Raw genomic sequence first — 23,666 nt, 5'->3', positions numbered from 1 at the left:
TCTTGTTTTCGTCATTTCATCACTGGTACACCTTTCACTCATTCTTTAGAACGTTTTTGTAGCATTTTGAAACTAACACGGTACTGGTTGTGGACAAATTTTTAAGAGGGTTTTAGAATATTACCAAGATGGGTTTTTCAAAGTCTCTCCCTCTTGATTGCTCCACTATGTGAAAACTCCAATGTATAGTTCTGTTTGTGTTTTTTTTTAATGATTAAATTATTCATATTTGTAAGTTTGTACATAAATGTCAGCAAAAATGCTTCTTGTAAAATAAATGTTTAATAAACAAGTGTTTTGTACTTATTTCGACTATATGAAAGAAATCTCTCTAAACACTGAATAATCACTTGATGCCTGCAGAGGAAGGCTTTTTAAAAAAGTTTTGCTCAAGGTGATTTCACTTTTCTCAATAAGATTTTTGATGTCTAACAATTTAAGACTTACATGAGTGCATAAAGAGAAGTTGTAAAGAACTAGCTTCTACATTGACTCAGCAAGAATATGAAAGCATAAAGAAATACTGAATGAAATGTGCTAAATGTAAAAGTAAATTAGGATTATGAAGCATTTGAAATTTGACGCACTTAACTCTTAAATAGAGAAAAAATACTTAGTAGAAAGTAAAAATAAAAGTGTGAAACTACCACTTACTCCAGATCTTTAATACTTTGGCATTAACAGTTGGTGTCAACCTTTTCTGTTAGCAAACTATTTATTGAACCAGTGGAAAGATTTTATTGAAACCGCAAATAATCATTGATGGTATATCTACAACTGATTAACTTTTTGAGTCAACCTAAGTCAAAATTGCTAACTAACTGACTAGCCAACAGAAAAAAATGTCTCTGAGTCAATTTTGCAGATATTGAGCTAATATTAGCTGGCAGGTGAAAATAAAATATACTTAAGCATAATGAGCAGAGAATCATCCCCAGTACATACTGTGCTCTGATATCACACAAGGTCTTTGTGTAAGTGTTAGGCATGCAAGGCAGGGGACAATTCCCTTCAAATAATGCACGTTCATTTTATATTGTAGTCAAATTTATATGACAAAATGTTTTTTTAGGTTAGATTTCCCAGAAATACAAACTAGGAATGGACGATATTATCGGCATGGTATCGGTATCGGCCGATATCACGATAAAGTTAAATACCAGACATCGGCCATTCCATAAAAATAACTCACCAATATAAAAGGCTTCTCTTTGAAGTTAATTTTTAATTTAAGAAACTGTTAAGTATATCCATTAATGCACTACTGCTTATGCGCTTTTTACTTGTCGCTTGTGAACAGGTTTGAGTTTAGATTTATGAAAATTTACAAATTTGCACTGTTTGAGTGTTGTCATTGTGTTAGAGAGAGTAAATGTCATGAATAAATTTGACAATAAACATAATCCAAGTTGAAGAGTTACATCATTTTCAGCTCCTTTTTTATAATCTGCATTTGGTAGCAGGCCAAACTGACAAAGAGCATGCAGAATAATGTAGTAGTTTAATTCCACAGCAGAGAAAGCTATGTAGTGTCTGTAAATAGGTCTAGGGGGAAAATATCGGTATTGGTGTCAGTTATTGGTTATCGGCCAAATAAGTTTTACTATATCAGCACATCGGATATCGGCCAAAAATCCAATATCGTGCATCTCTACTACAAACCCTAAAAGTGCTCAACAGCTTTAGTTTAAATCATACTAAATGACAGTGGTGTATGAAATATCCCAAATGCACAAATTTGATTAAATATATGCATTAATGCATACAGAAAAGTCCATGCTCAATAATCCAGGTTTACAATCCAACAATTTTCAGTCAGGTCATCTGGACAGTTTCTTTTTTTTGCTGAAACGTTTCACCTTATATCCGGAAGCTTCATCAGTCAAGGAAACACACAACACAAAACTGATTCTTCCCCCAAACAGCTTACTCCAAAGTGGAACAACCCAGTTATGTTGGTGCTAAGATGGTGTCTTTGGCACGCCCCCCTCCTCTGTTGCCGGCCCTCTTCCTCATCGACAGTCATGTCAAACTGGTTCAAAACCAAAAACGTCCATGCTCAATAATTTATATAATAAGACACCATCTTAGCACCAACATAACTGGTTTGTTCCACTTTGGAGTAAGCTGTTTGGGGAAAAAATCATTTTTGTGTTGTGTGTTTCCTTGACTGATGAAGCCTTCCGGATGGAAGGTGAAACGTTTCAGCAAAAAAAAGAAACTGTCCAGATGACCAGACTGAAAATTGTTGGATTAATGCATACAGTTTTTTTTTTTTTTTTTTTTTTTTTGTTTGTTTGTTTAGAGAGCATTTTTATTCATATTATTCCAGATTTTAGCAGTATAAAATACAGTCTGCATCATTTTCTCTCCATTCAGATTAAAGACGTTCCCAGAACAGTTCTGCTTGTCAGTTCCCCCAAACCGTTCCTCTCAACTCAGTTCTTATTAACTAATTTAACTAATGTAACTAATTCTATTAGGCTGCATAACTGCAGTGAAGGTTGAGGCCATGCCATCCTACTTTTTCTTCTCTGACTAGTATTGGCAATGCCTTGAGTTGTAATTTAGATCACCCTGCAAGACATTGTGAGAACCTGCACTATCAGAAAACTGACTGTAAAGCATGACAGCGCAAAATGAAGTCACATCCATCTTAGAGTTCTTATGTGCAGATCAAAAACTTTGCCGACAGCAAAGCAAGTCTAAACATTCTCTGATCTGCTCCCATGAGTCACGGTGGGGGTTAGGAACTTGAAGCGTTCTAATAAGAAAGCACAGCAGTTTGTCTTGAAGCCTCTGTCCATAAAACTCTGTTCCAGTCTTCTTTAGTGCAACGTGCATTGTTTTTGTTCACTTTATTGTGTGATTTTAAGGTGTAAAAGTGCCTCGCCTGCTTTGTTTGATCACGTTTGGTTTTGCAGATCTTTATCATCGTAATAAAATCTATAACCTAATCCCTAATCTGCATTTCTGAGACAAGATCTTCCATATAGAGTATAAATCTGTCTGTCATCAGAACAGCCCTCTGCATGTCTGATAACCAGAACAAGAAACTCTTTTGTTCTCAAGATTTAGTAGTGGTTGCAGGGTGTCATGAAATATACATTTGAATTAAATGAATTCTTGATTTGTAGTAGCATGTTGTTTTCTAAATATTTTTATCTGGTCACTGCAGAGTTTTTCTTTTTTTTACTAGGATTAAAAGCATCTACAGAATTGAGTCAGAGCAAAACCGCCATGGTCCTGCTTTGTTGTATTTTGTTCAATAAGAAGCTGCGTTCATATAAAAATGTGCATGTTTTAGCTGAGCAACGCAACGTGTCTTCTTATCACGGTTGTATGCACATCAGTCTGAAAAAATGGATATCTATGTAAAACAGGAAGCTTATCAGATTGGTAGTTTGGGTTAGCAGTCTTTAAGAATATGAGGCAATGTTCTTATTGCAGGTCAAACTCAGTTGCACATCAACTCATTGTGTTAAATGTCACAGTCTCATCAGTTTCAGTTTGTAATGTCTACACAGTAACATCTTCAGTTGGAAAATGTTAAATGGTTTCTGTCTGAAGTTTGGGATTTTATGTCAAACTGCAGCAACATGTCTTGTTACAAACCAAAAAGCTTTGGTTTTGATTTGCAACAGAGTGGTTTTAAATGTGTAATGCACAAGCTACGACATGTAACACCTCCTTTTTGAATATTTGACTTTTTTTTTTTAAATTGTGCAAAAGAAAATTGCACAATTCGGATTATGACAAGGATAAGATGCCAACTGGCTGTTTTTATACATTAAGTTTAATTGAGGTTTGCCAACAAAAGCTCCCAACTGCAAAACAACTTCGGGAACTCAAGCTATTCATGCACATCGTCTTCTTGTAAAGTTTCCTAAACTATGAATTAAATGGGGGGGTTAATAATTGCAATGCTAATAAAATGTGGCTCTGTAGTAACTTATCTGGTAAAACGAGCAAATGTATAAAAAATAAATATTAGCAATGCTTGAAGCGATGCATCAGAATATAATTTTTGCTTCCAGTTTTGAGATCTAACATAATAAAAAATAGTTAAAGATCATTACAATCCCAAACAACAACAATCTGTGACCCAGTTTATTTACAGCATGATAATCAAAATGCAGATTCATGATTGTAACTATCTGCACTGCTTCAATCATTTACAAGCCTTCACCCTTATGCATATGAACTTGTGATTACAGATGATGTCTTCTGAGCCAAACTAAAGACAGGGCTCAGTCTGCAAATGTGCTGAGTCTGGTGGAAACCAGAATGTCTCCAGTTACTGTGGGACTCCAGGCACAACATCAATCGACCATATTTGGCATTTTCAAGTTCTTTACTCTCAAGTGGGATCCACTCTGTACAGATAAATAATGATTAAAAAAAAGGAAATGTTGCTTTATGAAAATCCCACAGTTGCCCGATTGTTTTCGTAAAATACATTTAAATCATTTTTAATTGTTAAAAATGAGTGACAGATAAAAATGAATAAGGTGGATTTTAACTCACTGGCAGAAATGTGAATTGATCAAAGTAAAACAAAAACAAAAAATCACTTAAGGAGCGATACTTAATGTTTATATTATACAGCATCCTTCAGTCAGGTCATCAAGATGGTTTCTCCTTTTGTAGAGACATTTCGTCCTTCATCCAAAGGACTTCATCAGTCCGAGGAGCCACAAACAAACTCAGTCCCATCAGCAGCAAACTCATAATGGACCAAGCAGTTTGCTGGTTCTAGGACCCGCTCTTTCCCCCGTCAGCTCCTCTGATGCGCAATAATCCAGGTTAAAAAATTCAACATTGTTCAGTCAGGTCATCTGGACTGTTTTTTTTTTTTTGTTTTTGTTTTGTTGTTGAGACGTTTCATCCTTCATCCCAAGGACTTCATCAGTCTGAGGTGCCACAAACGATCAGTCCCCGAAGCAGCACACCCACTTTATGTTTTGAACCACTTTGGTTATGGTTGCCTTAGAGGAGTCGACAGGGAAGAGGGCGGGTCCCAGAAATCATCTGCTTGGTCCACTATGGGATTGTGCTGCTTGTGGGACTGAGTTTGTTTGTGGCTCCTCGGTCTGATGAAGTCCTTTGGATGAATGTTGAAACGTCTCAACAATAAAGCAACCGTCCAGATGATCTGACTGAACGATGTTGGATTTTTTTTAACCTGGATTTTGATGTTTATATTACGCACTTCTTTTTATCGTACAGTTATTTACTTTTTGTAATTTTCTCTTTGCTGCTGCACTAGCAACATGCTGCTGCTGTTAAAATACTCTGCCTCCGATTAGTTGAGTCTATCAGATGTGGTTCCATCTCTTTGAGTTCGTCCTTTATATGATCTTATACAAAAATACTCCGAAATCACACTGGACAAAAGCACTTTGTCTTTGCTTTTAAAATGTCTCACATCACCTTCTATAGTTGATATTTTGGAATCCGAACACGGGAGCTCTGAGTCTCAGAAGATCAGCAGAAGGATACATTCTGTACCAAGCAGTTATCTGTAGTCACGTAGATTTGGCAAAAAAAAAAAACTGAGATGAAGTAAAGAACAGTGTCAGGTATGAACTCTTTGCTTAAGATTCTTGGAAATTGTGAAGTTTGAGCTGTTTCAGGTGGGGAAATTTATTGAACGGGCCTTGCTCAAAGTGGCCATTAACTTGACTCCCTGATGAGAATTTCTCTCAGGTTCTTCAAACTACGACCACTCCGATTCACTGAAGGTAATATGAGTTCTAACATTAAAGTTAATGCTCTGACCTCACCACTGAGGATTGTTTCCTGGAAGTAAATGACATCCCTTTTTTCCAATAAAATCCTGCCAACATAACTAATCTACAAAGCTTTACATTATGGCACTAAAGGGCAGAAAAACACTGTGCTTGCTTTAGCAGAATTGTGCCTATCTTATTTCATCTGACACGATATTACTTAAAAAAATCAGAGTCAACAAAAGAAAAGAACTTTTATAACACCGTGTTCTTCAAAAAGCTAAACAGAGTTGAAGCATTTAAAGAATGCTTTATTTTGCTTGAGTGAGGCTCTTGTTATCTCAGCTCAGCATATGAGAATCCCCCTTCACTTTCAGATAAACTGCAATTTGTAAGATGCCCCAGGATCGGTTTTTGTTTGGTCTTAAACAAGTCCGCCTCGTGTGTCGGAGCATAAAGAGATGATTCAGAGCAAAAGCTGTTTGCTGACGCGCGGACAACAGTAAGCATGTTTGTTTCACAGCTACAGTACATGAGCCCTCATGCACTTTCTGCAAAAACCACAGGTGAAGCAGAGTCTTGTGTTTTCCATTTTGCAGCATTTCTCACAGTTCGTAGCGCCAGCAGGGATGATCTTTGTCCGGATGCAGGATTAAGATTAAGGTCAGATATTTTTTAGAGATATGCCACCTCTCACTGTGATCTGAAGACTTGCAGCAAAAATATATATGCAGTAAATTTTACTATATTTTTTTGCAGATTATTGCTAGGAAACATCTTGACATTTGCACTGGAGCGTTAAGATGGCACATTTTATTCATCATAAAACAACTCTCCATGACCTTTGGACCCAATATTACACAACACATTGCAGCTGTTTGCAAAATTGAACTGTATTACAAACTTAAAAAAAAAAAAAAGAGAGAGAGAAGCACCTAATTAGGTCATGTGAAAATACTACATTTCTGTCAGGTGCAAATTCAAAAGTGGGTCATGCATAAGTAAAGACAGATCGATCATCTTTAAGTGGAAGAGGACATAAGTAGTGGAAAATTAACCCTCGGTGTGACAAGCTGCTGAAATTCTACACAGTTATGTTGAATGGTGCACGACAGCCAGCAGCCATGATTCAAAGCTTGCACATCAGCTTCAGCGAAATGTGCTTCGACATCATGATTCCTGTCTAGCGAAACCATAATCTCCTCCTGCCAAGAGACAGACAGATATTCACTTATTTCCTGCAGGCTTTTCACACAGTTTAGGGGGAGTGGTTTTCTGCTGCACACCTGGAGGGCTTGATTATGCAAGTAGCTCTGTCAACATGGGAGCCTTCCCCTTTCTCACTGGGCTAATTACTTCAGCAATGCACTGCTCAGAAACACAGCCATACTGCCCCTGCAGATTCACATAAATATAATTCTTTTCCGTTCTACAGTAGGAGCCAGCTTGGTCAAATATGACGCCATGAAGGTTTGTGCAAAAACCTGCCAAACAAATCCCAAGGTCTGCTCAGCATGTTGGAATAAACCAATGCCGCCTCTCTTTGTGTATCAATGGTACGTCCATCCTGAGAAAAATCATGCCAACTTGCTTTGAATCAACAAAGGAAGAGTGGGAACCAGATGGAGACTTGTTGCCGTGACGGGTAAAATAGCAGAAGCAACAACAGTTCAATAAGCAGCGCACCAGGATGAGGAAGCATGACGAGCCCGAGGACCTCCCTTACACCCAATTGTTTCCTGACTTTCTGTGTCTGGCCTTCCGGACCGGAAACTTTTGGGCACCCCCCCAGGGGTGGGTTTTCTGTTTGTGCGGTCATGTGTACATGCACTGCGTGTGTGTGTTGTCTCTGGATATAAGAGCAAGGTGGGTTTGTAAATGGATGCACGAGGAGAACCTTGGCAGACTGCCCATTGCTTTTTTAAGAGCGCACACAGAAGGATGGGAAGGAAAGATGTGGAGCGGTGTTTAACAATGCCACTGGCAGCTGGTCGTGCTCACTGCGTTCTCAGGACAGAAAGAAGGGACTCTGACCTTTGACTCGACAGGACTTTGTCAAGATGATTCTCTTTTTTTTTAGTTCAAGGCAAAAATAAATAAATAAATTGTTTCTTCTGTTTAAAACATTTGCAGAAAACACTTTTTTCAAGTGTCGCCAAATTAAAGCAACAGAACATTATTAGCACAAAACAGAAAAAGGCCCCAACTTTTTTTTTTTATCACAAGTCAAAGCATTATGTTTGCAAGTGGCCTAGGGTTTGCACGAGTCATTACTAAATTGTGCAAACATGTAATTTCCATATTTCATAGGGTCTGATATGAAAGGCATTTACAGAACGCTCAAGGCTGGAAGAATTCAGAGAATTCACTCTGAACTTCTTCGGGACCTTCGTGTGAAATGTTGGTTTCCTCCCCCCCAAAAAAGAAAAAAGTACAGTTTATGAAATTATTGGGATCTATATGTAAGTGACACAAATTCAACAAAAGTATTTTATGTCTTTATGGACCAAATAACACATGGTTTAAGCAAACCCAGAGCTGCATTCATTCATTCATTCAACCTTTATTTATACAGTGACGAGGAAGCATTTAAAAGAGACCTGTTTTAAACAAACAAACAAACAAAAAAAAAAACACGAATGAGGTTCACACAGCAATAAACATTCATATAAAAGCATATAAAATGAAAAGTAAATAAAAGAAGTGATATGCAACAAAATAAAAAAAGCATGCTATATTATAAAATGGTGTAAAATACTAAAAACAGGAACATGTTTGATTGATTTTTGCATTGAACTGATGCAATGTAATGTAATCATGGGATTCTAATGTATCCCAGAAACACATCTGAGAAGCAGTCGGATTTTTATGGTAGATTTTGTTTGATGACATAATCATTCCCCAGCACTTTTATCATGGGACTGGCAGACCTCATGGATCCAATGTTGGTTTCTATATGTCTGCGCTCTAATTGCTCCAAAGCTTTTTTGAATCTTTACACTGCATTATTCTTTACATGGATTTTGACAGATGTAAATGCTTTCCATACTTTTCATATTTTTATAACCAAAAACTTTTCGATAGAGTTTGCACCCAAGTTTTTGTTATTCTTTCCAAGTGAGCCATCTTTGTTTAACAAAAAATAAACTTTTGGTGGTTGCTTGTCTTATAGCCACATCATGCTCATCTGTCACCAGTTTATTTGCTGCTAGCTGAATTTTCTAAAATGGGTTTGCTTAGATATTTAGTATATTCTCATGTGCTAGTATCCTTTTTTTATCTTCTCTTTATGACACTGTTTTCATAAAATATATAAAAAAAAATAAAAAATAAAAAAAAAAATATATATATATATATATATATATATGTACAATAATTAGATTGTGGTGAAACCCTGCAACAATAAACTAATCATGATTTATTTATAAATGACATAACTGACACAGCAGATCAGTGGGTAGAACTGCCTCCTCTCAGTGAGAAGGTTGCTGGATCAAATCCTGGCTTGGGGCCGTTCTAGGTGGAGTTTGCATGTTCTCTTCGTACATGCGTGGGGTTTCTCTGGATAGTCCGGTTTCCTCCCACAGACCAAAAACATGCATGTTAGACTGATTGGTAACTCTAAATTGTCCCTAGGTGTGAGTGAGAGAGTGAATGGTTGTTTATGTCTATGTGTCCCTGTGATGGACTGGAGACCTGTCCAGGGCGTCCCCCGCCTCTCATACAATGACTGATGGACATGGGCACCAGTAACCCCCACAACCTGAAAAGGAAGAAGCAGGAAGGGAGAATGGATGGATGGATGGATGGATAATTGAGATGATTTCAGAATACATGCTGGATAATGAAAATAGCTGGAAGTCAATCAGCAAATTTCTGGTAACTCCAAGGATTTACCTCCGTACTATGACCCTGCCTGGTGCATCCATAAGTATTTTATCTAGATTTGTTCACTGATGTTTAAAGTTTAGAATTTTTGTTTACTATATTATTTTTTTCTAAAACTGCAACAGCGCCTAGAAAAACTATTTATTTAAAAGTAGCACGCAAATAGAAGGTGATTCATTTACTACATGTTTTCTGTGTTCAGGCAGTGTTTTAGTGCTGTTATGACCATGCATTTTTTTAAAAAGTTGATTTAATCCCTATCCACTTTATTTATACAACACACACTGATTGAAAAGAGAAACAATGTGTAAAAATGTTCATGTGAAAACGACTAATAACATTTTTTCTTTTTTAACTACAGTTGAAAACAGTGAATCATTAAGCTTTGTGTTTGGATTAAAAACAAAAACCAGTGTGGTCCTCTGAAAGTCCAAGTTTACATATTTACAGAAAATAAAACAACAAAAAGCTGAATCTGTAAATGTAGTTAATGTGGGATTGGGTTCAATCTTTAAAAAGCTCTGCTGCCCTCTTGTGGACAAAAAAACATTACACGTTTTCAAATACATTTGTTTTTGCTTTATCAAATCTTAAAATTACTCAATTTGTTAAAATAATTATAAAATCGTTTCTTGTTTTAGTTGTTTTCTTTAATATTACAAATAATAATAATAATAATATAATAGACGCATCCCGCTTTTATTTTGAAATTACCAAAGCGGCTCTAACCCGGAAGCACTCAAATGTTTTTATGCTAATGATGTGTCATCAACACATTAGGGTGGGAACTGTAGCTTATGGGCAAACAAACCTTAGCGGAGAGATAGTAATATATATATAGTTGGCTGCACAGAACAAGAAAAGAAGTTTTGTTTTTGTGAACAGGTTGTCGTAAAGTCTTAAAGGACGAGGAAACAGACGGAAGCTGCGTTGGTTCTGTGTTAGCCGGGAAGCTAACTGTCTGTCTGGTTCCTCGACTTCTTGGTTCCTGACTGGATAGGAGAGGGATGTCCTGCAGCTTGTTTGAGTTTTGTAAGATCCAGGAGCTCAAAACGGTCCGGGACTTCTTGTTCCAGAACCAGACTACAAAGCCGGTTGAGGAGAAGAACCAAACGGGTAACTTTGATGCTAAAGGCTAAAAGGAGAAGACTATTTTTAATGGACGCTGCAGAAAGAAATGTCTGAACAACAATGTGTCTTTGACACATCTGGAAGTAGCTACCTTGCTAAACTTGACTCTTAACATCTAACAGGGTAGCTGACATGATGTTTTAGGTTTTATCTAGTTATTTATTGGTGATTGCCATTCTTTTCTATCAAAGTTATTACCTGGAAAGCCTACAATGATCGCAGCTCTGTAACACTAGGATTTACATTATTTCTACTCAACTGAACAAATAGCAAGAAAAGGCACACATTGAAGTATTTTATTCAACTAGCATGCATTTGTTTATATAATCTTACATGTATTTATTTAGAAAATTATCAAATTTTATCCAAGATTTTGCATCTTAGTTTAAAAAAAAAAAAAAAGAGTAAAATTACAGCACAAGATAAAATCTAGTGCATTATGAAGAGTCTTATTTGAGTTAAGGTATAAAGACTTGTCTTGATTCCCAAAGCTCTCACAGTTTTGGAGCGGATGAATTGTGGGATTTTAGGATTTACCTGTGACATCAGGAAAGACAAACATATGTTAGTAGGAAAAACAAAATGCCATGAGGCGTGCTTTTAGGATATCAGATAAGCCACTTGTTTTGTTTACGTTGATTGAAGAATGAATTGCAAAATTAACAGCAATTGATTTTGTTTGTATTGAATCGTGCAAAAATAAAATTACTGTGTTTTCAATATTTTAGACAACCACAGGTTCTCTTTCGTTATGTTTGGTACATTGCATTTTATTGATTCGAGTAATATAAAGACTAAAAATCAAAAGATCACTCCAGAGTTTTTATTTACTTATTTATTTTTTCATTTCAGGCATTTACATATTGTTTCTGGATTTAAAAAGAAACAGACAACTTAATGACTTTAACACCCTTCGCTACAAGCTGTGACATTTTTTGTTTTGTTTTATGAAAGAAATGGAAATAATTAATCAGAAAAGATTATTAATATTAACTAAACAGTGAGATTTATTAATCTTTACCACAATATTTGATCGGATCCATTAGAATTCTAGCCTTGTCATAATCTGCACTGTCCTCTTTCTGCCTGACATCACAAACTATTTTTTCCAGCAGATAATGAGCTGACTTGGGATACCTCTGACTGGGAAGCAGCATGGGATAGTAGTGAAAATAAAGAGGAAGAATCATCTTCGGCCACAACAGTTAGTTTTTGTGTTTAACTCTGATTCCCTATTCTTTTATTCATAGCATTCAGCAATAAATTACTTTAAATCAAGGGCAAGTTGGATGGACAACGGGAGTAGTAAATATTTAAATTTTAGGGGAAAATGCCAAAATAATTCCTAAAGAATCTGACAAGAGTCTACTAACTGAACCAGCAGTTGATTAGTGGCGGCCTGGTGCAGATCTAAACTTCTGACGCTCCTCTAGGTAGAGGAGGAGAGTTCAGTGCAGAGTGAACCCTGGCTCCAGGACTGTGTTGTGTCCCTGTCGCCCTGCGCCGACCTGCTGGTGGTGGCTCGAGAACAGAAGGCTGTTTTTCTGTCAGGTCAGCCATTCAGACTGACTCACACAGCTCTCAGTCTCTTGAGATGTTAGCTCGTCATGTTATTTACTTACTTTTTTCAGCTAAGTGGCGCACAGATGGCAGCGGCAAGGAGGAAATGACTCTGTCTGTGTCTTGGTCTGGAACCCTCAGCGCTGAAGAACGGTGAGAAGATGATGTAGAGCATGAGAGAGGATGTAAAGCCAACAGAGGATTTCATGACTTTAAGGAAAAACAGCTGAAAATTGTGAAACCATCTTTACCTATGCACTATAAATAGAACTCTAAAAAATAAACAAAAGTTAAGACAGCGTGATATATGTAAATCTTACAACCACAAAAAGCAGTCTTCTTACATTTAATGTGTTCTTCCATTTATTCTGTTGCAGAAAATATGAAGCACAGACATTTTATGGCTCCACTTGTCAGCTTCACTTTTTTAGTTATTAAAGATTAATTCCTGCGTCCCCCCCCCCACAAGCATGCATTTTAATACATGCAATGCAAAATCATTTCACACACAAGAAATAAAATATTTGTGCATGTTTTTCTCTCCAGAGAGAGTGTGAGCAGCGTCATTGCTATCCCCCTAGCCAGCCAAAAAAGGTGAGAAAAATACATGAATTAGATTTTATTGTGAGAACAAAATATTTATTGTATTTTTTTTGTTTTTCTGTGTATAAGGAGCTCCACCGGACGACCTGACTGGACATGCGTAGTTGTGGGCTTCACATCGGGTTACGTTCGCTTCTACACAGAGGTACTTTCTTGTTTTAGCACAACATTAATACTAGTTTAAACCAGTATGTCCTACAAAATGAGAATGGTGGTGTGTCTGTTCTATCAGAACGGGGTTCTGCTTCTGGCGCAGCTGCTGCATGTGGACCCTGTGCTGAAGCTCAAATGTCGCACGTATGAGATTCCTCGTCATCCTGGTGTAACCGAACAGGTAACGCACCAACCACACTCATCAGTTAGAGGTTTATTGAGTTTTCACAACCCTAATTATTCTTCTTAAAAGAGTTTATTGAGCTTTAGGAATTGATTTGAATATAATGTATGTGGCGATTGGTTCATAGCTTGTTGAACACACATCAAAAGAAGAAGAAAAATTCAGTTTTAAGATGTTTAACAACAGATTATCTTCCTCTGCAGCATGAGGAGCTTAGCATCCTTTACCCTTTTGCTCTGGTCACCATAGATGGCTTCAGTCTCTTTCAGTCGCTGCGTGCCTGCAGGAACCAGGTGGCAAGAGGTACTGCTGTTCATACGCGTTAGTCTGTATCAATGTGGAATGTGCGTTCACATCGTGTTAACTGAAGATGTGTTTTTCTCTTGCTGGCTGAGTGGATAGTTATTGCTACAGGACATTCAGGTGTTATTGAGACAGCTGGATTTTTTGTGTGTACCACAAACAAAAGAGCTTTGAGAGATTAGTCGCCAGAATGTCTCAGTTGTTACACATTTAGAGATGATGAGTTGCTCATAGTCTAGATTAATTTAACTGGTTTTCAAGTAGAGAACAATGGTGAATGTTGCAGTGTCCTATTATGAGCTTTTTGCTGCCACAACAGATGGGAAACCAGGGCAGCATTTTTGTAAAGTTTTTTTTCTCAATCTGAGGAAAGATACTTTATTTCCTAAATTTTGGCTCTCGTTCTTTGGAGACGGTTCTATAGTTTTTAAATGAAGCTACATGCAACGCGTGCCAACAAAGCTTGCTGAAGTATTTAAGTGTTGCACTGAAGTTGTTGCTCTTCTGTCGTTCTGTGCAGCTGCAGCAGCAGGTAGTGATGTTGTCCCACCTCCACCTCTGGCCTACAAAAAGTGGGGCCTGCAGGAGAAAGACACCATTGTTGACCACAGTAGTGTGGGTAAGACATAGTTCACAAAAATGATGATCAAAATTTAAGGTTTGTCTTTAGGATCCTAGTTATTTGAAGTTGTATTTTATTGCTTTTGTATGTGTTAAGAAATGTGAAGAAAAAAATACTTGAGCTCAAGAAGCTACACTGTGATTTCATATTTTTTCATTGTTTATAGATTGGACTTTTTGTGTGTTCTGCTTTTAGGCATTACAACACTGTGTGTGTTTGACCAAATGAAAAATGCATCTATCCTGGGTGGGTTTAATGCTTCAGTAAAAGGCAGCCCCCCTGCCATGAGCCAGTTTGTCACTGTAGGAGCTGGACCATTCACGGGCTTTTACTATGCTGTGGAGGTGAGCGTAAGAAATTATTAAACATCAAGTATTTTCTGTTTCTGCACATGGTTTACAGAAGTCTGTGTAAAAGAGAAGTTTCCATCAAATTGAGCTTTTTGTTGTGTCTTTTTTTTATGTCTTCAGGGAAACTCTCAGCCTCTTCTGTCCCATGTAGCTCTGGCTGTGGCCAGTAAACTCACCTCAGCTCTCTTCAGTGCTGCCAGGTTTGGACATGTGTGTGTGTGAAATGCTTGTGCATGGGAATTAGCAGACATTAAATTAACAGTAGTTAAAATCCAATTTTGTTTTTTATATCCGAGACTTAATAGTTAACCCAAAATACAAACAAGTGAATATCACATTTATAAATCAGATGGATCATGTGATCAGTATTTAATATTAGCAACTGCTGATTTTTCTTTCAGCAGTTTGAAAAATCCCAATCAGATCATAATTAGAAGTAATATTTGTAGAAAATGTAACATTCTGTTTAAAAATGCTAAAATTGGCATTTTGGGGCCATTTCACCGATCTCTTATTCTTTTATTATTTGCATCATTTTTCTTGTTTGTATTATATTTTATTAGTTTTAGTTTTACTACAGAAGCCTCACTTTTTCAGGCTTTTTTGTCTCTTTGTTTTGCTCTTAGTGGATGGTTAGGATGGAACAAGAATAAAAACAAGAATGAAGAGGAAGCTGCTCAGAAACAGAAGCCCAAAGTGGAGCCTGCAACCCCCTTAGGAATCAGGTACTTTTCATGCTCAAGCAGCGCTCTACAAGTGAACATAATCATATCAGTAACAGAATGTTTATGTCCTTAAACCTGACCTTTGCCCTCCAGGTTTGGTCTGCCAGATTCCCGGCGCCACGGCGAGTCCATATGTCTGTCTCCATGCAACACGCTCGCTGGAGTCACAGACGACTTTGGTCGAGTGACGCTGCTGGACTTGGCTAGAGGCTTGGCCATCCGCATGTGGAAAGGTGAGGGGGGAAACTGAGATAAGAGCCAGCACAAAAAAATTACCATATAAAATGATGTTGTCCAGTTTTTAAAGGCTTATCTTAAATTCAATTAAAAACATATTTAAACATCTTCATTGGGTCAAAACGCATAACACTTTAAATGATCACATGTTGCCTATATATTGAAACTCACTTGTGAAATCATAATGTGTGTGTGTGTGTGTGTGTGTGCCATTGATTTAACTTTAGGTTACAGAGACGCCCAGCTGGGTTGGCTTCAAGTTCAAGAAGAACGTGGTGATCGGGAGTTCTCCCCCTCTTCTTCCCTCCCCAGACGTCATGCTCTGTTCCTCATCATCTTCGCCCCCCGCAGGGGTATCCTGGAGGTGTGGGCCATGCAGCGGGGCCCTCGAGTCGGCGCTTTCACTGTGGGAAAACAATGCAGGTTCGCACATTGAACATGTAAAGTAGCATCAAAAAGTAAACAGCACTTCTTGTTCGGTTTCCTGTGTGAGGATTACAGACAAAAATGTATTCATTTTTAAAGTGGGCATGTTTTTTCAGGTTGCTTTATGCTGGCTACCGTCTGATGGGGGTGAACAGTGTGACCAGTCAGGGCTGGCAGCTCCACACGCAGCAGGTGTGTCTGCTGGATCCCACCACAGGAGCTCTGAGAACCATCAACGTCCCTTTCCACTTAGCCCTCAGGTGGGTAACATGTCAGGATTGTAAATATGATGGATGGAAAGAGCACAGTGCTATACTTTCACACTGCAGATATTTTCAAACCTTAAAATTACATCCACTTGTGCTTTTAAAAGACGTTAAAAATACTGAAAATAGCACATATTTCCATCATGTTATTGCCTTTTTGTTGTTTCAGTGACAAAAAGAACGAACGAGCCAAAGACATGCACCTTTTAAAGAGGCTGACTGCTCTGCTGAAGATGAGCGACGTGGATCCTGGTAGAGACTTGTGACAACTTAAGATACCACAGCACAATGATCTATTGCTCAGTTTACCTTTTTAATGTTTCTTCGCAGAAACTTTGGAGAGCGAAGCAAAAAGTGTCTTGTTGGAAATTAAATACCCTGCCATTAAGAAGCAGGTAGTAAAAAGTGATAGTACTACCACTCCATTAAACAGATAAGACATCTGTAAATATGTATTTTACAGACACCGATCTAAATCCAGCTTCTCCATTTCTTTTAGGCTTTGGAGACTTTGCTGTCAAATAAGGACACTCCTGTTTCCTGTCTTACAAATGTTACATGTGCCTTACATGATGCTTTGAAGCAACAAGGTAGAAATAAAAAAAAAGGAAAAAACTTGTTCTTAGACTTAATTTTTTAACTTAATTAAACAATATTTATTCAAACATGTAAAGTTTCTACATTGAAAAGCCTTCCAGCCGATATTCTGTTTCGATTTGTGCTTCAGCTGCAGACGAAGTGGACCCTTCGTTACTTCAGCTCTGCTTTGCACAGCTGAAATTGCTTCAGCTCTACTCTGATGTGCAGCAGCATCAGTCTGATGAAAACACCGAGGCCTGCTCAGAAAATGTACATCCACACAAACATTAAGAAACAAAAACATCTTGGTTGTAACGCAGCCAGAATCAGGAGTTCTTGTTCTCTAATATGTTTCATGTGCTTCCAGCATGAGTCTCTGGAAGGCATAGAGGAAGAGTTGTCCCGTGTCGCGCCCACCTTGCAACGCTACGCTCAGTTCACCTCAAAACCCAGCGTTTCTTTCGCTCAGGACTCCCCGGACACTCCCCTTTCCGCCCAGGCTTTTCTCTCACAGCTGGAGTGTACCGAGGACGGCGAGGTGAAGGTGATTCGCAAGTCTGAAGCTGAGTGGAACCAACTAGGTGAGACGATGTTTACCCATCTGCTAACACGCACCGTACTGTAGCATGTGCAGAAATGAGTACACAGTGTGTGCGTTAAAGAAAAGCAAAGCCTCCTTTTTCACTTCCAGACTGAAGACTTTCCTGTGTGTCCTTTGCAGGAAACTTTATGTTCTGGGGTTGTTTATGTTGTAAAAGCCCGATCCATAAAGTCTGTGAGACACTTCAAGAGGCTGGTATCAGTCCACAGCAACTACTGGTAAGATGCAAACATACTGTAGGAAAGAAGTTCAAGAACATGACTAATACATGTTGATTATATGTACTTTCTGTGTTGTGATTATACATTGATAAGGAATGGCTAATCTAACATGTCATTTAGCTTTTTGGGGATTGATTTATTTACTCACTGACTCGTTCCTTAGTCTTTGCTGCTGAGTGTGTGGCTGCAAAGGGAAAAGGAAGTGCTGCAGAAACCTGTGGAGACGGTTATAAACCTACACACACTACTTGTTGCTCTTAGCAACATGAAAGGTTGGTATTTGTATTTAATGTATGCGTTTTACTTTGTGTAACTGATAAAATTCGTTCATTGACCTTGTATGAATTCATATCAATTCATTTTAATGAAAAGAAGATTCAAGAGGTCTAGTTGAGTTTTTCTTACTTCATTAGTTTCTTAGTTAGCTCCTCTTCAACGTGATGCTCTGCGTTTTTTCTGATTGGGATTCATGTAAATCGATTCTTCTCAGTTATTTTCTATTACGCCCCCCCCCCCCAGGAAGACGAAACATTTTGCGCCCCCCTAACTCTCCTCTGCGACTAAATAATTATCATTTGTCTATAAAATTGTTGTAAGTCCACCTCTGCATATCATTGTGTCCCTATTAACATTAAAGAAAAACAAGAATATAGATCAACTTACAACGAAGAATAACTTTATTAACATTGTTTTTTAGTTTGTAAAAGAAACAACTTAAATTGTATCAATTTGCCTGAAAAAAAAAACACTTAAATCCTTATTTAAACTAAACATTTCTGACCATTTGATACTGAAAAATAAAATAAAATGTAACCAATGAATAATAATAAATTCAAATTGATCAGCAACATTTTAACTCAGGAGTGTTTTATAAAACACTTTGGCCTACAAAACAAAAATGAATAAAACACTTTGTGCTGTTTTTTTTAAATCAAAATGAGAGTCAGGATCATTGAGCACACTCATCGATAAAACTAAACATTTTGTCAACGCAAAAGAGGGAGCAGGTAACCCTCTCGCTTTGCGTTTACTCTCTGGCGAGTGACAAGCGTCCAGAGCATCAAAAAAACAGCTTAACTGAGGAGGTGAATATATTTAGTTACAAAAGAATAGAGTCATAACATTTATTAAACGTTACTTCTGTAAATCGTGCTTTGACAAACTCATCGATAAAACTTAAACATTTTGTCAATGCGAAAGAGGAAAGCGGGGGCAGGTGTCGCTCTCGCTTTGAGTTTACTCTTTGTTGCATGCGCGCTGTGAGTGACGTCCAGAGCGCATGGACGTAAAACACATGCAGCGGACGTGTCGGAGTTTATTTATCGTTTCAGCCGCAGAGGGGAGCGACACGGTTCATGCATGGCTCCCAAAACGACAAGACAGTTATTTGTTCATAACTTTATTATTAGTAAGTCTGAGAGATACAGCTGCCGGAAAGCACGAGACAAAATGAGAATGGTGGGGAAAAAAAATTACTCCCTGCAGCAAAAAAAGCGTGTTCCTCAGAGTCACATGTGCCCCTGGCATTGGGGGGGGCGGGGGGGGGGGGGGGGGGCACGCCCCACTATTTGAGAAGGACTGATGTAAATAAACATGAGAGCTGGTGAAAACAAATTTCAGTTTTGTAACTTTGTACTTCTTATTATCAAGTTATATTTTATATTTTCGTTGATTACTATGAACTATATGGTGATTCTATTTGTAACAAGTTTTTTTTTTATTGCAAATTTTTCTTTTTGTCTTCTTAACCTTGTATTTTCCAACAAAGCCAGCAAAAAAAAAAAAAGACAAGAAACTAAAGTTTTCTTTGTAACCGTTTGAACATCATATTTATTTTTCTTTTGTGTTTTAGGTGCAGTTGAGGATTCATGGGACCCACAGTCTGTGTGTCCCTGGTGGCAGCAGGTCCGATGCACATGCACCCAGTCCCACAACGCTGCAGCTGCGCTGCTGGCTGCTTTAGTCGCTCACCGTGCCGCCAAGGCCAGCATCACCAGCAGAGCTGATAGCAAGGTCACCAAAGTGTGCATGGCATCAAAAATGGATGAGCAGTTTTGATATTATGCAACATTAAAAGGACAGTGAGGAGTTTCTATTGTGTTTGTGACAGCTGCAGTCGGAGTGGGAGACCGTGTCGTTGGAGCTGGAGCAGTGGGTGGTGTGTGTTCACCAGCTGGAGGATGTTCTGGTGCTCCAGACTCTCCTACTGGTACCTTCTCCTCAGGGAACAGCAGGGGGCGCTGCAGTTCAGTGCTCCATCAAAACACTGCTGGAAGGAGGAACAGGTGAGGTGTAAAGTACAATAAACTCTGAATGCATGTATCTGAAAAAACAACAACAAAAAGGAAAAGATAACACAAAAAATACACTGGGTTTATAAGAGCTGCCGTTTTCCTGTATAAATGTGTCTGTTAAGGTGGCGTTGCTGACAGTGTTTCCAAGTGGGCGTTCAGGCAAAACATGGCACCAGAGCGACTGAAGGAAATTCTTCAGAGGAAAGAAGCTTTAGAAAAGCGTGAGCAGAATGAGGAGGAAACTGAGGAGAAGAAGAGCCAAGAGGACACAGACAGGACAGCAGGTGACACCTTGCGAAGACCTTCAACCTGTTTCTCAGTCGTTGCTTATATTTACATATTAAATGACCCATTGAATGTGCTTGTTTCTGTTCTTGGATGCTTTCCTAGAGCTGTTGGTGGCAGTATGTCAGCGGTTCCCACACTCCCTCTCTCCTGACCTGCTTTTTGCCCACTGCTGCTGGGAGTATGTAGTCCAGTGGAACAAAGACCCAGAGGTGCACAAACACGGCAACAATGCAAACATTAGATCAAGATTTCTACATCTCAAACATCAGATTCACTCCAAACAGCTGTTCAACCTTTATTTTAAACAAACAAGAAGGCTGGTCTCAAAGCCCTAACTGATTATTGCTATAATTTCCTTTTCTTTGGAATATCGCAACATACTTTTAACTTTTACAAACAGGAAAGTCCTCCATTGTTTCAATCAGGTTTGAACTGCTGCAGTGAGCCCCCCCCTTAAAGAAACAGAAGAACACACGACTCCGGTTTTAATGGCACTTTATTGGTTAGCAAGTAGTTTTAGAATAAAATGTAAATGTTTAAGGCTTATGTCTATTTATGACCTTGTTATAGTTTTTACACTTTAAAGCTTTGGTTTAGCTGATTAGAGATTATCGGTGTTTCCTCAGACTGTTTAAAACTTTCACAACTGAATGTGTTGATTTAAAAAAACAACAAGTGCACAGCAAAAAGTTTTTATGGCCCTATGCTTGTTTTTGTCTCTCCTAATAAAGACTGAGTGATTGAATGAATATTCAACACTCTACAACATTGGTAATGTTTCGTTTTATTTTTAAAGGAGCCTCAATATTTATCCTGTGCTGTGGAACATTTAAAGCTCATCTCCAGTCCTCACATCCAACTAGGTGAGTAACTTTTCTAATACAATGCTCAAGTCTTAAACTGTCCAATGTCTTTTTGTAATAGCAGCAGTCATGGTTTTGCCAAAGCAACATTTTACCTTTCTTGATTGTATTTTATTTTTGCAGGTATTTCCTCTATGATGTGGAGCACATTTATCGTAAAGCGCTTCTCAGCAGCTTCTTACCTCATAGAGAAGGTAAATTCATGCACGTACACAGGCTGCATCTGTAGCAGGATTTCATTTTCTGCTTCATGTCGAATTTATGCTCTTTATTCTTTCAAGGTGGGGAAAGCTCCCAAAGATCGCTTATGTCGACGAGTGAGTTTGTAACAATCCTCCCAGATTAGCAGATTTATTTCGACCTTATTTATGAATGGTTAAGTTGCTGTGACTGAGAAGTCGTGTGTTTGTGAGCAGGATGTTGGGATGGGAGACAAAGCCATGACATCTTTCCTGGGCTGCTGTGTCCAGCTGCTGCAGATCCTCATGGAGGTGACTGAGTTATTGGTTAAGAATCAGAGCTCTTTGTCTTTTTTCCCTTTTTATGTAAGTAAAATGAGTGCAGAGCAAAGCATGGAGAGTGGCCAGTGCCTGGCATTAAAGGAAATGAGTTGTGAGCTTACACTTTAAGCCAAGAATGCATGAGGTGTTGGATTTTTAGCACGCTGCTCTAATTTGGTATTCTATTAGTTGCTTAATAATATGGCTGCCATTACTAAAGCAGGTTTATATTGCAGGCAGATTCTGCCACAGAGGAGGTTCCTGCTCCTGAGCTGTCTGTCGAGGAGGTGTGGAGTGGAGCTGAGGGCCCGGCGTCCATAGCTGAACTCGCCTTGGACCAACGAGGCATTCACTTTCCTCTGGTCCAACACCACTGCCTGTTAGCTTCGCTGCTACATGCTGCCATGAGCTTCAGCGTCAAAGTCAAACCACTCAGCCTGTTTGACAGTAAGGTGAGCAGAACGTCTCCTGAACACAACTCCACGTCTCGACACCGTCCTCGTGGTCGACGTTTGCACCAGATTCATTTTGTTCATGTCGTAGGGTAAAAATGCTTTCTTCAGAGATCTGACAACCATCCAGCTGCTGCCCAGTGGAGACATGGACCCTACGTTGATCTCGCAGCGAAAAGAGGTAGAGCATGAAATGAAATGTCAAAGACAAAAGGAAAGCTGTGCTCTGAATCTGTCTCTTTATTTCCCCTCTTCAGTTTCTATTCCGGGTACTGTCTGCGTGGGTGCAGGCTATAGATGTTCCTTCCAGCTCAGCCCTGGCCCCTGGCTCAACCCCCCCACTTCCCTCTGCTGGACCTAAAGCTGACTGGTGGCCCTCCTTGTGTCTGGAGCTGGGCTCCCTGCTGCAGGTCAACCCCGACATCCTCCGACGCCACCTCGTCTGTGAGCTCTACAACCAAGGCCTGGACCTGAGAGCTGAACAGGTACAGGACACTAACTGTTCATACACAAACTGAGTTTTGTTCTAAAATGTGGCAGTAGATTAGGATTTATTTCTAGTTTGCATCTGAGAATCGTTCATATATATAAAAGGCTCCTAGATTCCAGAATGTTTCCAGAATGTTTTAGTGGAAATACTTACATTTTTATATACATTTTTATATATATATAAAATTAACATCAACATACAGTGGTGTTGTTTGTTTTCACATGTTAAAATGGCTGTTTCTCTTTTATTATTATTATTTTTAGGCAAAATATTGTGTAAATAACTATAAAGGACCCAAGACTTTTTTTTTTTTTTTAAATGTGACAATAATTGCTGACCCCCCCTGTGTGATTGTAATGTCCAGGTCGTGTTAGAGGTAGAAGATAAGGATGTTCTGGGCTCTCAGCTCTTGGTGCTGACCGGTCAGAGGCTCAGCTACTCTCTGCTCCACAACCAGAATCAGACCCAGGCTGCCATGGAGCTGCTGGCACGACTGCCCCCCACCCTCTGCACATGGCTCAAAGCTATGGTAATAAGCACAGCACCACGACGGCCACGAAAAGCCACACCTACGTTTGAGTAAAAAACACGCAGCGTAAGAGCTGGTGGCAAATTGGAAATGTGTGGCATCGTATTTTAAAGTCGTTGCATTGAACTTTGGAGGGATGATATGGATTTAAAGGAGAAAACAGATTTAATCTGTAGCATTCAAAAGTATTTCCTTTCTGAACATCAAAGTTAAATTAAAAAATTCATTTTTATTCATCATAGTTTATAGAAAGCTGCTCAAGTTTTATGAAATGTGATTTTTTTTTTTGTGTGTGTGCTGCAGGACCCCAGTGAGCTGCGGTGCCCTCTGGTTCCTCTGACCCAAACCAGCCGGTTAGTGAGTCGACTGATTGAAATGTTGCCTGAGAATCACGCACAGTACACCCTGGCTCTGCACCTCCTGGAAGCGGTGGATGTCCTCTCCACTGATTGATCTCTGTGAAGGCAACAGAGAAGTTTTCATTGACTTTGCACAAACGGAAAAAAACATGAGCGTTTCTCATTAAAGAGAAAAAGGCCTCTCATACCCTTAACAGACTTTGTGTTGCTTAAATCATGTTGATATGAATTTGAGGGCAGTGTTAAAGAGTGGCTTTTAACTTTTTTAAAGTCATATTTTTGTGCATGTAGCATTAATCATAATGAATAT

The 23,666-nt window shown here is 38.7% G+C and overlaps 1 protein-coding gene across 1 annotated transcript; it reads left to right on the top strand.

Moving 5' to 3' along the window:
- The first annotated feature begins 10,486 nt into the window (after positions 1–10,486).
- On the top strand, positions 10,487–23,503 carry rab3gap2 (RAB3 GTPase activating protein subunit 2 (non-catalytic)). The gene is made up of 35 exons (XM_037695211.1): positions 10,487–10,736; positions 11,864–11,955; positions 12,185–12,302; positions 12,383–12,464; positions 12,858–12,905; positions 12,984–13,059; positions 13,147–13,248; positions 13,455–13,554; positions 14,075–14,173; positions 14,372–14,520; positions 14,647–14,726; positions 15,153–15,251; positions 15,345–15,484; positions 15,716–15,911; positions 16,031–16,174; positions 16,350–16,432; positions 16,511–16,575; positions 16,680–16,770; positions 16,908–17,029; positions 17,127–17,340; positions 17,481–17,578; positions 17,745–17,853; positions 19,434–19,594; positions 19,692–19,866; positions 19,998–20,159; positions 20,266–20,372; positions 20,960–21,026; positions 21,150–21,220; positions 21,308–21,343; positions 21,443–21,517; positions 21,763–21,978; positions 22,070–22,159; positions 22,236–22,463; positions 22,833–22,997; positions 23,301–23,503. The coding sequence occupies exons 1-35, from the start codon at positions 10,628–10,630 to the stop codon at positions 23,448–23,450; spliced, it is 4,119 nt and encodes a 1,372-aa protein (XP_037551139.1). The 5' UTR covers positions 10,487–10,627; the 3' UTR covers positions 23,451–23,503.
- The last annotated feature ends 163 nt before the right edge of the window (positions 23,504–23,666 follow it).

The sequence above is a fragment of the Nematolebias whitei genome, chromosome 21 (assembly GCF_014905685.2).
Source record: "Nematolebias whitei isolate Nwh7 chromosome 21, NemWhi1, whole genome shotgun sequence".
Taxonomy (NCBI): domain Eukaryota; kingdom Metazoa; phylum Chordata; class Actinopteri; order Cyprinodontiformes; family Rivulidae; genus Nematolebias; species Nematolebias whitei.
The sequence above is the reverse complement of the archived record's forward strand: the minus strand, read 5'-3'. Positions and strand labels throughout refer to the sequence as shown.